The following is a 16,296-nucleotide window of genomic DNA, read 5'->3' on the forward strand; positions in this document are numbered from 1 at the left end:
AGCAGAAAACTAACTTTCTAGTCCTTTTCTAGTTTTCGCACCACTTCCAAAAAAACAGTCTGAGGCTATCTCAAAGTTTGTCAAAGTTATTCATTACACACGTGCTCATTAAACACAGGTTTACAGGTTTGTGAGCAGATTTTTATTTTTTATGGCCAGTCCTATTTTGGAAAAGAGGCAAGTCACATCTCTATTACCCTTTGAGAATATTATAAATGCGAGCAGACCCAGTAGCTGTTGACTGATAAAACCGCAGCTTTAAAATAATAAGGACTAACTGCTGTCTACAGACTTACAGTTATATGCACACACAGACACACACAGACTTACTTATAGTAACCAAGTATTAATAAACAAGTATTGATATTAAAATGAGTATTAATCTAAAAGTCAATTAATGTTTAAGGCACATAAATTAAACTAAAATTGAATTTCGTTTACTGTTCTGGTTACGCTAACATGTCCCAAACACACTTCTTACATAATGGGTAGAAACAGGTCAAGAAACCGATTGAGGTAACCGGTGATTCAAATGCCTGTGCAAGCAACGTTCAGACAACCGTGACAGGGGTCTACCACTACCACACTCCCCACTCCCACTCCTTTCCCCCAAGCCCAATCCACTTCCACACCTGCCTCGTCTGGTCAGCCAGCACACCTGTTTGGTTCAGTGTCATATCCATCCTCTACCTGGTCTACAACCTCCTACCCATTGCGGTTCACCACCTCACCTGCGCCCCAGGACTGTATTAGTACTCACCAGTCCAACGGATAGCGGAGCCATTGTCCACCAGTCCACACGTTCCTCCAAATGATCTCCTGGGCACCACGGTGGGCCAATTTATAAACCTCTCCCAAAACCAACCCGGAGTGCTCACGCTGACGCCCTTTCGTCCTCCAGACAATTCCCGGGGAGGACAGAAAGCGATATCTTATTGTTTACACAGACAGTGAAAACTGGGGCTTCTGCCTCTGTACTGAGGCATGTAAGATGACCTCGCTAGCATCTTGGATAGTGGCGCACAACGGCACAATAAAATTGCAACAAAAAAAAGAAAAATTCTTCGGTTTGTGAGGGCGATATTGTTAGGCTGATGCGGAGGAGATAAGGGGTGTCAGACGGAAAGACGATCTTTTTGGGGCATCGGTTGCGACAACTCTGGCCTGAAATACAGCTCAGGCGTCCTAATTCTAACCGTGGGTCTCCACGGGATGACTGAGACCAGAGATGATCCGTTCACTTCTGCCGGAGAACAGTGTCCACAGCACTGTGGGTTTGCGCAAGTGGACAAGGTCACAATTAGGATAGATAGGAAGGAGGAAAGCATCAGGCCCCCGTCGTCATTTCTTTACCGAAAGGGTTTTGGGTTTTCTTGATCCTAGATGCACACTTGAATTGATTGGTTATATGTGCGTTCTGTTGCTAGGCATGCATTCTCACTAGTTAATTTCATGCTAGCTTATCTGCACGAGGGGGGAGGGGGGGGGGGGGTGTATGCCAAACCCCATTGCGTAACTGTGATCTGATAACATTTCTGAACTTTCCAGCCCATGACAGCATTGCTCCTAAGGCCAGCCCCAATGGTGCTATGACTCTAACAGCAGAACTACAGCGGGGTTATAACTCAAAAACTGTGACTCCAGAACCATAACTCCAGCACTGTGACCACATCACCATAGCTCTAGTACTGTGACTACAGCACCATAACTCTAACACTGTGACTCTAGCCCCATAACTGTAGCACTGAGACTACAGCACCATAACTCTAACACTGTGACTCTAGCCCCATAACTCTAGCACTGAGACTACATCACCATAACTCTAGTACTGAGACTACATCACCATAACTCTAGCACTGAGACTACATCACCATAACTCTAACACTGTGACTCTAGTACAGTGACTACGGCACTGTAACTCTAGCACTGACTCCAGTGCCATGCTTCCATTGCTTTAAGTTAATCACAGGACTCCAGTCCTATGATTAGTTCTAAGCCCCCGGAGCTAGAGTTCTGTGACTCCAGCACTATAGCTAGCACTTTGACTCCAGTCCTATGACTCCATGACTAGACTCCCACTGGACTATGTCCACGAGATGTGTCTGTCACACGTGACAGAAACCCAATCAGTCCTCCAACCAGAGAGCCCACATCCACGGCAAACGATGGAAACTCCGCCTTCCAGAGTGGGGAGAGGGGAGAGGCACCCCTGAGGACCACTGTACCGAATAAACACTGGACGTGCTGAGGACTGCCTCACCCCACCTCTCTAGCTCTCTCTCTCTCTCTCTCTCTCTCTCTCTTCCTGCCCGAGTAACCGGACACCACCCTATTCATCATCCACCTCTTCAAAAAAAATAAAAAAATAAATCAAAAACAGCACATGAAACCCAATCGCAGAGACAAAGTATGGGACACAATGGAACACTGGAGAAGAAAGGCCCCAAATCAAATAACTGCCCTCATTTCCACAAAAAAAACAAGACAAATATATCTCTGCTAAAAAGCGGTGAACGCTGCCCTCCTGGTCTTTGTTCTGCTTGCGCTACAGAGCGGGGTTTCACTGCTTTCATAAGCCCATCAGCATGGCACCATTCTATCATGTGATGCCCTGGACAGAGCAGTTCTTATATTCTCCATTCCCACCTCCACCCCTCCACCCCCCACCCCCCACCTCCCCCTCGTGCTTTGATCTTATATTTCAAATTCAGGATGTTATGGTATTTTTTTTGGTTTATGGATTTTTACGGTTGTTGTTTAGGATTTGGATTCTTGGTTCTTGGTTTGCATTTTGCACTTCGCTTACAGGTCTGGAAATGTTTTTTGCTAGGTCTGGCATCTCAGATGGGTGCACTTATAGTGTCCGATAAATGAATTTAATGTAATGTGATATAATGCACCGATCACCCTCCAGCATGGTATTGGTCATGTTTCAATACCCTCCATCACCATTTCCGTTTTAGATAAAAAATAAAATATGACATATAATAATATAATAACAATATATTATACAAATTATATTTACATTTTCAAAGTGAAATTACAATGCTTATATTTTTTGGTTGGTTTTTTCATGCCAAATATTATTTTATATTTTTTATATTAACATAAAAATAACTGCTGGCTACAAAGAATCCCATCACAGTGGTTTGAAAATTGGTAAAATGTATGAAACATAGTAAACCTTTATACTAAAGAAGGAGGAACGGCAATGCTGGTTAACTTTTTTTATTAATGATTTAGGAATTTTTGGGGAAAAAAAAGAATAAAATGTTAAGGGCTATAACAAAATAAAGACACGTCCTGTTCATTAAAAGCACATTATTTTTATTCCAGTCTGAAGTGGTAGTTTAACCCTTTGAAGATTCGTTATTTTGTAATATATTTTTATTTATTTTAATTTTAAGTGAGTGTTCTAAAACTTCATTGCTTTCAATTACCAGTAGTGATTGTTATATCAGCATTCGAGTGTTCAGTTAAAAACATTATAATCACATATTTGTGACCTTACACCTTAAAGGATTCATTATCATTTAAGCACTCGGTTTAATGAATAGCAATGAACTGTTCGGAGGTTTGGAAGAAGTCTACGAGGACAGGCTTACAAGGACACACCCACCCACTGAACAACAAGCGTATAATTCTGCCATTGGGCACTTTCACACGTTGCATTATTGAGTAACCTAATCTAAAATAAACAGGCACTTGTATAAACAAGACGCACAAAGCTTTATATTCAGAATTCCCTGTCATGTCTTCTAATGCTTTCAACAACCTACATTCAGTAAATGATACCTTGAGGTGTGAATTGAGAATTAACTGTTATTGTAAAGTAATATTGTTTCCCGACAACACCCAAAGGATTCGTTGCCAATGCAGGTCCTCCCTTTTATGACTTCCCCACCTTAGGTTGCCATGGAGTCATGTCTAGATAGTATCTGATTCTCAGAAAGGGCTGCCCAACCCTGTTCCTGGAGGTCTATGTCCTGCAGGTTTTCACTCCAGCCCTAACAAAGCGCACCTCATTCAACAGCTGGAGATCTCTTTGAGCTTCTAATTAGTAGAATCAGGTGCGGCAAATTAGGGTTGAAATGAAAACCTACCAGATGGTGGATCTCCAGGAACAGGGTTGGACAGCCCTGGATTCTCCTGTTACCATCAAGACCCTGTAAAGTGGCACCAAGGACACAACACACACAGGAGCTGACAATCTGGATACCAGATGGAATGTCAGTGCTGCAATTCGCTTCTCTTTCCATCTGGGAACTTATTTCGGACTTTTAAGGACAAACATAAAGCAGGAAAATCAGTTTGGTGGCACCCCCTGCAGAAAGGAAATGGGATAGCAGGAATATGATAACCATAGATATTTACACTAACTAAACAGGATAAAGGCACTTCTCTGCGTGCTCAGCTTGAATTTTTACAAACATAATCACAAGTTCTTTCTTTACATGAGCCACATAAGCTTATTTGGCATTGAAAAATATTTTAAAGAAACCAAAACTGTATTCTATTTATTCTGTATTCTGTATTCTAACTTATAGTAAATTGATGACTCCCCATTAAGTAAATATTGTTTATCTACCAGTCTGTTATGTGGGATTAGCTCCACCTAGAGGAAGTGGTTGCATGTGACTGCTATTATGATGCATTGTAATGATGTAGATCTGTCATCATGCAACATTGAAACTCAATCGGCCAATGGCGTACATGCATTTTTGTGTAATGTTCTGATTGTCCTGCACCCTCTGTTCAGAGGGTAATAACACACGTTTTAAGTGACTTTGTTTTTCTGTGATGCACATCAACCATTACCAATGTAATTACAAAACATAAGAGAACAGGCTAACGAGGCCATCTTGGATCCTTGCTTACACGTGATCTGTAATGAACTCGCACGCTCACGTCCTGTTTGCTGACGAAGGCTGTGGGAGAATGACATCACATGCCTTTCTGTGTACCGTCCTGATATGGAAACACGGACCCTGTCCATGAGAAAGCTGGCAGTGAACCTTCATTTGTGTGTTCCTGTTTGTTGGTGCGTGGCTGGTGTGTTTTGGGGGGTGGGGGGGTGGGGGGGGGGCAAGTAGGCGGGGCTTGGGCCCCATGCAACAGTCCTTGTTGGATAAAATCATATGAACACAGACTGTGGACTCGCTGTAAACATCTGAAGTTAGTCATTAACGCAGTTTAAACACTGCGCCATCGTTTCTGCCCTGGTCCTTGTCTCCCGAAATGTAAGTAAAATGCATTTTAATGTTTTATATGTGCATTTTTATGAATGTACCTTTTTTGCTCGACCCTGGATATTTCTGACCTTATTCCGTCTCACATTAGGCTGCTGATTCAGAGATGCAGATTTGTTCAAAGGTTCTTTTTTTATGGGGAAACAAATCCAAATTGTGGCAAGAGAACAAATCCTTTGGACGTATCTAGAATCAGCTGGTTGCAAAATTCTTCTTTTTTGGAACCATATATCAATGTTAACCAAATAAAAAAAGACGGGTTTTATATTTTGCAAACAAATTACTATTTTTCTAAAACATTTTTACATCTTTTAAAATGTATATTTTTGAACAAATAGGTCTGAATCTATTTTTGACGACGATGACCTAAATATAGTGAACATAAACAAACTAAAACTGGACATCTCGCACCACAGCCTGTATTCAAAACACTTGATCCCTGCGCAGCTTGTGGACGTGTATATCAGTACACTCACCTCTGATTTATACAGTTTTTTTTTTTAATGACAGAAGGTTTTTTTCCCAGTTGGAGTCATGGGGCAGTTGTTCTTCTGCATTTCCGTCCTGGTTGCCCTGTGGTCTACGAGAGTCGTCGGCACGTCAGGTAGGCCTCACACCGTATCCCTGTAAACGCTGCAGTCCAATCATACAGTCGGGGTATCGTTGACATCATCATCGAGTGTCCGAGACCTTTATGGGTCTTTGTCGGGGTGTATGAGGTCTCTGGCTCTTTCATCGAGGATTTTCTTTTCAGCTGTAGGTGGATTTTTCTGCAAAGCTTTGTGTGAGAGTGAAGCAGCCATTCCCATGACAGAGGATATGACGTCATATTAAATGGAGTCTTGCAACCAGCTGATTCTAGACATGTCCATAGATTCTTTAGAACTGCGAGATATTCAAATGTTCCTTCTATCCTTTCTGCATTAGAGCTACAGGAGATTCTGGTTGAAAACAGCCGTTTCTGGTAGTATGTTAGATTTGGTTAATATTCATGATTCATGATTTTATTACATGAGGCATGACATAGGATAGAGAATCTCCTGTCATTGTCCTTGGTCACACTCTGTCAAAAATATCTAAACTATACGATGGATAAATTTGGATATATACGTTGGGTGAACTACCCTTAAAGAGCTTGGAGCTGGAGGAACTAGCCTTAAAGAGCTTGGAGCTGGAGGAACTAGCCTTAAAGAGCTCGAAGCTACCTTTGGGAACTAGCCTTAAAGAGCTTAGAGCTGGCAGTTGGGTGATCAACCCATAAAGAGCTGGGAGCTGGGTGGACTAGCCTTAAACAGTTTAGAGCTGGGGGAACTAGCCTTAAAGAGATTGGAACTGGGTGTACTAGCCTTAAAGAGCTGGGAGCTGGGTGGACTAGCCTTAAATAGCTGGAGGAACTACCCTTAAAGAGCTTGGAGCTTGGGAACGAGCCTTAAAGAGCTCGGAGCTGGAGGAACTAGCCTTAAAGAGCTCAGAGCTGGAGGAACTAGCCATAAAGAACTTAGAGCTGGAGGAACTAGCCATAAAGAACTTAGAGCTGGAGGAACTAGCCTTAAAGAGCTGGGAGCTGGGTGGACTAGCCTTAAATAGCTGGAGGAACTAGCCTTAAAGAGCAGGCAGTTAGATGAACTAGCCTTAAAGAGCAGGCAGTTAGCTGAACTACCCTTAAAGAGCCGGTCATCAGGTGGTAGAATCTGTGATGTTTCGGCCCGGCAGTGTTCTACAGCGGCTCGCAGGCCAACGCCGTCCTGAGGACCAAGCGGGCCAACAGCTTCCTGGAGGAGCTGAAGCCCGCGTCCCAGGAGCGCGAGTGCGTGGAGGAGGTGTGCGACTTCGAGGAGGCCTGCGAGATCTTCCTGACCCGAGAGGCTACGGTGAGTCGGAGCGTGGCGCAGTGGGTAAGGAACTGGGCTCGTAACCGAAAGGTCGCAGGTTCGAGTCCCGGGTAAGGACACCGCCGTTGTACCCTTGAGCAAGGAACTTAACCGGAATTGCTTCAGTATATATATCCAGCTGTATAAATGGATTGTGTTGTGTAAGTCGCTCTGGATAAGAGCGTCTGCTAAATGCCTGTAATGTAATGAGTCCCGACAGGGTGATTAAAAACAAAAAGAATTAAATAATAATTTAATAGCCGTCATTTAAAAGCATGTGAAATTAATACAGGACAACAGCATCTACAGCTGATGATGTGCGACAGGTGATGTCATACACATGGCTGACCAATCGGCTGATGGTGTTTTCCTTCTGGTTTTTCCATTTTTTTTTTTTTTACAGCTGGAGTTCTGGACTGTGTACACGGGTAGGTGGGTCCCGTCTCTGATTCCACGTGAGCGCATGAGTGTGGTTTGGCGGGGGGGGGTCGAGCGCTAAGTGTGTGCGTGTTTTGGGTCCCTCAGACGGGAACCAGTGTGAGAAGAACCCCTGTGTGAACGGGACCTGCGTGGACCAGTTCCAGTCCTACGCCTGCAAGTGCAACCCGGGTTTCGAGGGCAGACATTGCGACCAAAGTGAGCACACATTTCCGCTTGTCTGTGCTGGCGAGCTGAGTTTAATTGCGGTGTCGGCCTGTGTGTTTGTCTGTGTCGGTGTGCTGTGTTCAGTCGTATGTTGGAATGTGTGTTCAGTCAATGTGTTGTTTGTGTTTGCATTGAAATGCATTCAGATGCCTGTTGATACGTGTGTATAGTCAATGTGTGGTGTTTGTTTGCGTTGGGGCATGTGCTGATTCGTGTCTTCAGTCTATGTGTTTGTCTGCCTGTGTTGGTGCACTGTGTTCAGTTGGGTGTTGGTGCACTGTGTTCAGTTGTGTGTTGTTTATGTGTGTGTGTGTGTGTTCAGTCAGCACAGTTTTTAACTGCACGGGGCATAACGGGAACTGTGACCAAGTGTGCCGGGAGAGTGAGGACGGAAAAAGTCGCTTCTGCAGCTGTCTCTCTGGATACCGTCTCCAAGACGACTCCAGAACCTGCCTCCCCGCAGGTAGGACATCTCATCGCTCATTTTCTTTGCTTGCACACCCACTCTCTCTCTCTCTCTTTCTCTCTCTGTCTCTCTTTCTCCCTCTCTCTCGCTCTCCCCCCCTCTCTCTCGCTCTCTCTCTCTCTCTCTCTCCATCCTCCCCCCCCCCCCCCCCCCCTCCTCTCTCTCTCTGTGTCTGCCTGTGTGCCCAGTGTAGATACACTCTCCACAGTGGCTGGATTGATGAGCGTGGAAGGGCTGATTGGCCTTTACACTCTCGTGTGTGTGCTTGTGCAGAGGAGTACGCCTGTGGACAGCAGATCGTGCCCCGGGTCACGGACGAGAAACCCAGGGTGGGGTTACAGCCCTGGATGGTGGGGGGAGAGGTTGGGAAGAAGGGAGAGAGTCCCTGGCAGGTGGGGTGCACATCTTTCCCTCTGTAAATCTGAAACAGGACCCCCACTCCCCCTGTGTTTACTGTTTTCAGCTATGCTGTCAAAACACAACTTCCTGGATACATCTATCCTACCAAAACACACCTTCCTTACTACATCTATCCCACCAAAACACACCGTCCTTACTACATCTATCCAAGCAAAACACAACTTCCTTACTACATCTATCCAACCAAAACACAACTTCCTTACTACATCTATCCCACCTAAACACACCTTCCTTGCTACATCTATCCCACCAATACACAACTTCCTGGAAACATCTATCCAACCAAAAAAGAAATTCTTGCATTATTATTTGCATGTATATATATGCGTGTCTGTGCATGCACGAACATGTGCGTGCGTGTGTGTGTGTGTTTGTCTGTGTGTGTGTGTGTGCGTGCGTGTGTGTGTGTTCCCTAGGCGCTGATAATGAATGAGAGGGGGCTGTTCCACTGTGGGGGGGTGCTGATAGACCAGTTCTGGGTCCTCACTGCGGCTCACTGTCTGGAGACCAGCAAGCGGTTCAGCGTAAGACTGGGTGGGTAACTCTGACTGCTGACCCACACACATTCCCTCTTTCACTCTGTCTCTCTCTCTCTCTCTCTCTCTCTCTCTCTCTCTCTGCACTTTCTCTTCTTTCATACCCTTCTCTACCCTTCAAGACCTGTTTGGGGTCTCAGTCAAATAGAAAATAGGTACATTTTTGAAGCACTCTCCCACTGAAAGATGTTATGATCCAAAATATAAAAATGACTCCATCCTGAATATTGGTGAGCACAGTTTACTTCAGAATTTTCAGGAATTTATACTCCTGTCTAAACTGGGTGGAATTATTTCAAACAATAATTTGAGTGGGTAGAATGATACTGCACGTTGCTAAGAAGGAGTTGGGTTCACAAAGAGGCAAAGAAATATTCATATTTAGTTACTGGACTATGCTCCCTGATTAGAACATTTTCATTTTCATTGCTGGTGAAAATAAAAAATGCTACTGCAAGTGCAAGTTGTGTAATATATTACCATATCTATTTAGAGGCGACAGGTATTAGATCCAGGTTTGACCTCTTCTCTGTCCACCGTCCCGTGCTGTCCACTGTCCCGCAGGAGACTACGAGCGCTTTAAAAAGGAGGGCACGGAGGTGACCATACCCGTGGACGAGGCCATCTCCCACCCCGATTACGACACGGTCACCGTGGACAACGACATCGCCATGCTGCGCCTGGAGCGGGCGGTGAGCTACACGCCGTACATCGTGCCCGTGTGCCTGCCGGACCGGGGCCTGGCGGAGCAGGTGCTGCATCGGAACGCCACGCGAACCATCGTGACGGGCTGGGGCAAGCAGGACGAGCTGAAGAAGCGCTTCACCTCGGCCCTCAGCTTCATCGACATCCCGCTGATGGACCGCGCCCAGTGCGCCCGCTCCATGGAGAACAACATCACGCGCAACGTGCTGTGCGCCGGCCAGCTGGGCCGGCGGGAGGACGCCTGCGAGGGGGACAGCGGGGGGCCCATGGTCACGCGCCACCGGGGCACCTGGTTCCTCATCGGCCTGGTGTCCTGGGGCGAGGGGTGCGGCCGAAGAGACAAGGTGGGCATCTACACCAAGGTCTCCAACTACCGGGAGTGGATCGACAGCGTGCGCAGAGGGCACGCTCCAGCTGCTAAGCCCGCCCCCTCACACTAACCCCGCCTCTAAACTCCCACCTGACCCCGCCCCTAATGTCCTGGCCCCCAGACCCCCACGCAGGGGGTAAAGGCAGAAGCCCATCTATGGTGCGAGTCTACATTGCTTTGTAAAATAAACTGACACTTTGAAAAAAAATGCCACAGCTTTCTCATTTTTTTAGCATCCCTTTAACAGATAATATAACTGACTGGTTTCCAGCATTTCACCTGAGAAACACACGCATGCCCAACCGTGTGTGCGTGTGTGTGTGTGTGTGTGTGTGTATATGCATGTGTGTGAGGGAGAGAGTGAGAGAGAGGGGGAGAGAGAGAGAGAGAGAGAGAGAGAGAGGGAGAGGGAGATAGAGAGAGACACACACAGCAAGATTGAGCTAAGGACAGAGGAATTGAAGGGAAGAGATGCAGTACCGAAATGCCACTTTTTCTCTCTAGAAAAGAATCACAGTCCTTATTCAAACCAAACATTGAGTTAATCAAATTACTTTTAGAAGAAGGCCATCCTATCCCAACAGCTGAGTCACCATACAATAGACCCATCAGAATACCAATACCATAGCCAAATCACCCATAACCACTCAGCATATGGACACCATAACCAAACCACCAATAGCCAATCAGAATGTGACCACCATAACCAAACCACCAATAGCCAATCAGAATGTGACCACCATAACCAAATCAATAACCAGTCAGAATGTGAAAAAAAACACTAGTACGGAAAAAGCCTGTACTACATATGCAATGATCTTATATAAATAATATATCCTCCTGAGACCAGGTAAAAAAACAACTTTTAGTATTTTAACATTTTTGACATAATACAAGTCTTAAATATCTATGTTGCTGTGAAATTACTTTCAAAAGTATAGATTTTATTTTTGTTGGTTTATTTTTTTTAAAGATTATTTAATTTTATAGGTTTCAGCACAGAAGAATATATGGTTCTTGAGATTAAGACAAAAGACTCGTGGCCCCTACAAAACAGGAACTGCCAAGTCTGGAGAATATCCAACCCCACATTTCTGTGGAAAAATAGAAAAGATTCATGAAAAAAAATGCAATGCTGCAATACATACGCTGGACACACGGTGGCACTGTGTGCTCAAGTGTAGATAACGGAACAGATAACGAGCACGTACAGACTGAGCTGACACCAGCAGGTATTGATTGCACATAAAAACCCTCCCTTTAAACCTAACCTCACCAATCTGAAGTTTTCACCGCAGAATGAGTCACACTCCGGAGGATTCCTGCGGCTTCCTTTCTCAGCGGGGTACGCCTGAAAAAGTTAAAATCTCATCACCAAGTTTGCACCTTGTGAGGAAGATCTGCCCTGGTGAGCCCCACAGTCTGGGGTGCGAGTCAGTTAAAGAGACTTAGTCAGTGGCCAATGAGAGGAGCCCCTGCTTGCCGCTCCCTTTGTGAATACACCGTCCGTCCGTCTGTCCGTCCGTGTGTGCGTGCGTACGTGCGTACGTGCGTGCGTGCGCGCGTATATACAGCGCCCCCTGTAGAATGAGAGGACTCAACACAAAAACGTCTGTTTCTGTAAAATGGCAAAACATGTAAATTCCATTAAAGTAAAGCTGACTGTCTACATTTTGTCTTTTTTTATTCGGTGAGTAAACCACAGTTTCGCAGTTAATTATGCCTGCTGTGTACAAGTAAATATTTCCAGTCAGTCACAGAAACAAACAAAAAAAAAAGTATGCATAGAGAGACAGGGACGTGTAGATAAGAGAGAGCTGGATGGTGCAATGTTGCATGGATTGTGGGGGTGGTGTGTGTCCCACCCATCCGCACCCCATAAGCAAGAACGGCTTATATCAGCAACCCTTTCCTGAGCTCAGTTTCCTGGAAGGGTCTGTCATGAAGTACATCGAAAATGAAAAAAAAAAAAGGTCTTCATTTTGATACGTTTAAAAGCTGAATTTTGCTTCATGGTTGATTTGCTTGATCCTGGTGCCATTTCAATTAGAACGTATTAGAGATCAAATTAGGCTCCACCTGGCATGAATAAAGGCTTAGGGTAACATGAAAAAAATCTTTTACTAATATATTGGAAATGGATGAAAAACAAGTGAAATATAAGCAAATCAATAAAGCAATTTATCAAGATAAAATGCATTTCACTTTTTAAAAAGAGAAAGAAAAGAAAATGCTTATATGAGCTCATTTTCAGATTATATGTCATTTTAATATATAGGTATTACGTCCCAAAAGCAAAAAACAAAATGGGGTCACCCAAGTTCAAAGACTAACACTTACACTAACCCTTATCCTAGCTCTGAAACATAACCCTAATCTTTCCTCAACACTTCCTGATCCTAACCCTAAATTTCACCATAAACTCTCTATTTCTAACCCCAGGAGGTATCTTTAACATGTATGTTTTCCTACTGAGATGGGTAAAACATCTACTCAACATATAATCAATTCAATCAAATAAATACAAGGAAATGTATCTGAAGTAATTTATTATGAAAAATGTATTTCACTGAAAAAATATATCAACATACATGATGTTAAATGTTTTTTGATAAACTTCGAAGGCTGACAGTGCCTGCCACCAGAATCCAGCATTTTATTATACATACTGAATATTGCTGTTATGATATGCTGTTTGAATTAAGTACCCATTAATGGTCTACCTTAAAAGAGAGGGCCTGATTTGTGCTTGCTCTCATTAGCCAGTCCAATTGCAGTGATGGTAAGGAGTTGGGTATATAAGACTGCCGTCACCATAAAACACCATTTCGCCAAAGAAGGCAATTTGCCATTTTTAAAGTTTTTGGTCTCATCTTAACTGAAAACTTTTGAGTACAGATGTTTTCTGTTTCAGCTCAGCGGCAGCCCCTGTACAAGAACGAGGGGTTGGAGACTACGCTCAAGCCTCTTTAGCTGCAAGTCAGCATAAATATATATATACATATAAATAAATATATATATATATATATGTAATATTATACATTTAACAACCAAAGACTTGCTCAAAAACTCAACAACATAAGAAAAGAGTAAAAGTAGTATCAATGCTTTTCATAGAAAGTATGTCATACTCTTAAGTAGACATGACTAGGTCACAGGCTGCAAGACGACCATAAATCCATATGCTGTCGATAATAAACTGGACACATAAGATGGGCAGCTATGGAATGGGCAGGTAGACCATAGGCCAATGGTTATCCAATATGAATATACAGTGTGTGTGCGTCCATGTGTGTGTCTATCTACCCAACTCCTTTCCTTGTCCTATCTTCCTTTTCTTTCCTTTATTGACCTTTTTATTGCGTTTATTTGAGTGTGACTCTGTAGTAGTTTCTGATTTCATACACAGCTGCCCCTATGGGGTGAAACCCCCCCCCCCATTACCACTGCCCTCCTCTTTTCGTTATTACCACCATCTATCAGCCCCCCCCCCCCCCCACCCCGATTACATCATTCTCCTCTTCTCCCATTACCACCTGCATCCATTTCCCCATTTACCTCCATTACTGGCCTGCAGCAGAAGCACATTACTGCTCCCCTATCAGAGCACTAGTGTGACTCTAACCCGACTCTCTCCCTGCATGGTTGACCCACAGACGCAGTCAGGCTGCCGTACTGAGGCCTCAGGAATGGCAGTTGGTGGTGCTGTGTGGCTGTTACATTGTTCTGGGAGACCCCGGGAGAGGGTGGGGCTCAGAGGGTAACATAGTGATAAAGAAGGGGGTGGGGGGTGGGGGGGTTGCTTGGGTGCAGGACCGATAAAAGAGAAGGCGGTAGAATTTAAATTTTGCTGTTTCATTGGCGATTCCCAGCCAAGTTTCATCAGCCAAACAGAACTGTTACACCAGCAACCACAGAAACTGCAGTTCAATTTTTGTGGGTTGGGGGGGGCTCTGTGGTTTTCACTCCTGGGGAGATTTCCCTTCCCTCTAGCTGCTGGGAACCCTGGAAAGGAGGCTTGAGCCATTTAGAGCCAGCGGCCATTCCGTGCCTTCTGTTTCCACAGATTGACAGGCATGTGTGGAGCTCAGCAGCACAAGGGAAAGGCAGTGAGGTCTGGAGAGGGGCAGGCTTTAGGACCCTGCAGGAAGCAGAGAGGAGAGGAGGGTAGGGCGGGCGGGCAAGCGGGGAACACGAGCAGTGGGCGGGTGGAGGAGTCATAGCTGAAGACGGAGAGACAGATAGAGTAGACGGGGAGGAGGGAAGGAGGGAGGGAGGGAGGGAGGGAGGGAGCAGCCACGGGGTGGGGGGTGAGGAAGATAAAAAGACCAGTAGAGAGGAGAGAGAGTATGCAAGAAAGAGAGGGAAAGAAAGAGAAGGAGAAAGAGAGAGGTGGTTAGAGAGAAAGAAAGCTTCCATAACAGTGGCTGAATCTGAGGTGAACTGAAAACCTTGAAGGAGTCTCGACCGAACGCTGGACTTGCCTGCTCTGCTATCAAGTACCTGAATGCTACTCTACTGCTGAGAGATAGAGAGAGAGAGGAAGAAGAAGAAGAGGAGAGGGAGTGAGATATAGATAGAGGAGACACTCTGAGGAGCATGCAGGCAGTATAAAGAGGAAGGGAAGGGCAGAGGCTCTGAGCTGAAGACCCAGAGGAATCCCAGGTGAAGCCTGAAGACTGAAGCCTGATCCCCAAGCCTGTAGAGGCATGGGCAGCTACTGAGGCAGAGCGGAGCGCACTGGAGCCAGGAAACCCCGGGAGGACAGAGCCGGCGCAGTCCTCTCCTCTTCCCTCCTTTCCTCTCCTTTCCTCTCCTCTCTCGTCTCTCCCTCTCTTCTCCCCCTCTCCTCTCCTCTCCTCTCCACTCCTCTCTCTTCTCCCCCCAGCTCTTCACCTCTCTGCTCCTCTCCTCCTCTCTCCTCTCCCCCTCTCCTCTCCTCTCCTCCTCCCTCTGCTGCCCTCCAGCCCACGCAGTTTCCTCAGCTGCGCGCCACTTGTGCGTTCCCTGTGAAACTCCCATCATGCACCGGGGCACAGCTCTGCGGGGAGCGCTGCCCATGCTCCTGGTGCTCCTGCTCTCCACCTGCGCTGCTGAGGAGGCGCAGGGAGAGAGCCCCGCTTTCAGCAACAACACACCGGTACGTCACCGCACGCGCCTGCGCACACACTGTGCACACCTGTGCACACCTGTGCATACCTGTGCATACCTGTACACACACCTGTGCACACCTCACACACCTGCACACACTGCACACACCTGAATACACACCTGTGCACACCTCATACACTGTACATACCTGTGCCCACCTGTACAGACACCTGTGCACACCTCACACACCTGCACACACCACACAAACCTGCACACGCTGCACACACCTGCATACACACCTGTGCACACCTCATACACCGGCACACACACCTGTGCACACCTCACACATCTGCCCACACCACACACACCTGCATACACACCTGTGCACACCTCATACACTGTACATACCTGTGCACACCTGCACACACACCTGTGAACACCACACACACCTGCCCACACCTCACACACCTGCAGACACACATTTCACGCACCTGTACACACGCACACCTCACACACATGCAAATTAACAGGAACACATTTAACACACATGTCCCTCACACACACACCCACATACACACACAAAGTGGTGCAAAAGCATCTAACATATACAGACATACACAGACAGTACTCTGGACTGTGTGTAACTTTTGGTAGATGCTTCATTTCCTGTAGCTCTCACCGTCATTTCTGCCCTCTAGTCTTTTTCTCACAAAAACTCCGAGAAAAAACTATTTATTAAAATCCACTTATTTACATTATATTGCAGTATATTACATTTCTGTAAGGATCTGTGAAAACCATTGACATGGTCTTTGCCTGACTCTCCGAGGACTTGTTTTCTTATGTTTACATTAAATGATCAAGTCCAGGTTGCTACAATACATATGCTGTTAAATGCTATTAAATGCTATGTTGTTGTAAGGCTAGTATTAAAATATACTAA

General features: G+C 45.5%; 2 protein-coding genes across 3 annotated transcripts in view; both read left to right on the forward strand.

Annotated features, from left to right (window-relative positions):
* Positions 1-5,104: 5,104 nt before the first annotated feature.
* proca (protein C (inactivator of coagulation factors Va and VIIIa), a) lies at positions 5,105-10,475 on the forward strand. 2 transcript variants are annotated; one of them, XM_035421420.1, is made up of 9 exons: positions 5,105-5,240; positions 5,776-5,853; positions 6,963-7,120; positions 7,524-7,548; positions 7,646-7,756; positions 8,088-8,228; positions 8,505-8,623; positions 9,068-9,185; positions 9,752-10,475. In XM_035421420.1, exons 2-9 carry the CDS (start codon positions 5,784-5,786, stop codon positions 10,330-10,332), a joined length of 1,323 nt encoding a protein of 440 aa, XP_035277311.1. In that variant the 5' UTR covers positions 5,105-5,240; positions 5,776-5,783; the 3' UTR covers positions 10,333-10,475. The 2 variants fall into 2 exon arrangements, with proteins under 2 accessions (XP_035277311.1, XP_035277312.1); XM_035421421.1 differs by having other exon boundaries at positions 5,121-5,240; positions 5,760-5,853.
* Positions 10,476-14,565: 4,090 nt separating this feature from the next.
* Positions 14,566-16,296, forward strand: part of si:ch1073-184j22.1 (erythroferrone) — a 6,503-nt gene continuing 4,772 nt past the window's right edge. Inside the window, exon 1 of the mRNA XM_035421431.1 lies at positions 14,566-15,402. Within this exon, the coding sequence (XP_035277322.1) occupies positions 15,286-15,402 (117 nt within the window). The 5' untranslated portion in view covers positions 14,566-15,285. The remainder of the gene's footprint in view (positions 15,403-16,296) is intronic.

The sequence above is a fragment of the Anguilla anguilla genome, chromosome 6 (genome assembly GCF_013347855.1).
Source record: "Anguilla anguilla isolate fAngAng1 chromosome 6, fAngAng1.pri, whole genome shotgun sequence".
NCBI classification, from domain to species: Eukaryota; Metazoa; Chordata; class Actinopteri; order Anguilliformes; family Anguillidae; genus Anguilla; species Anguilla anguilla.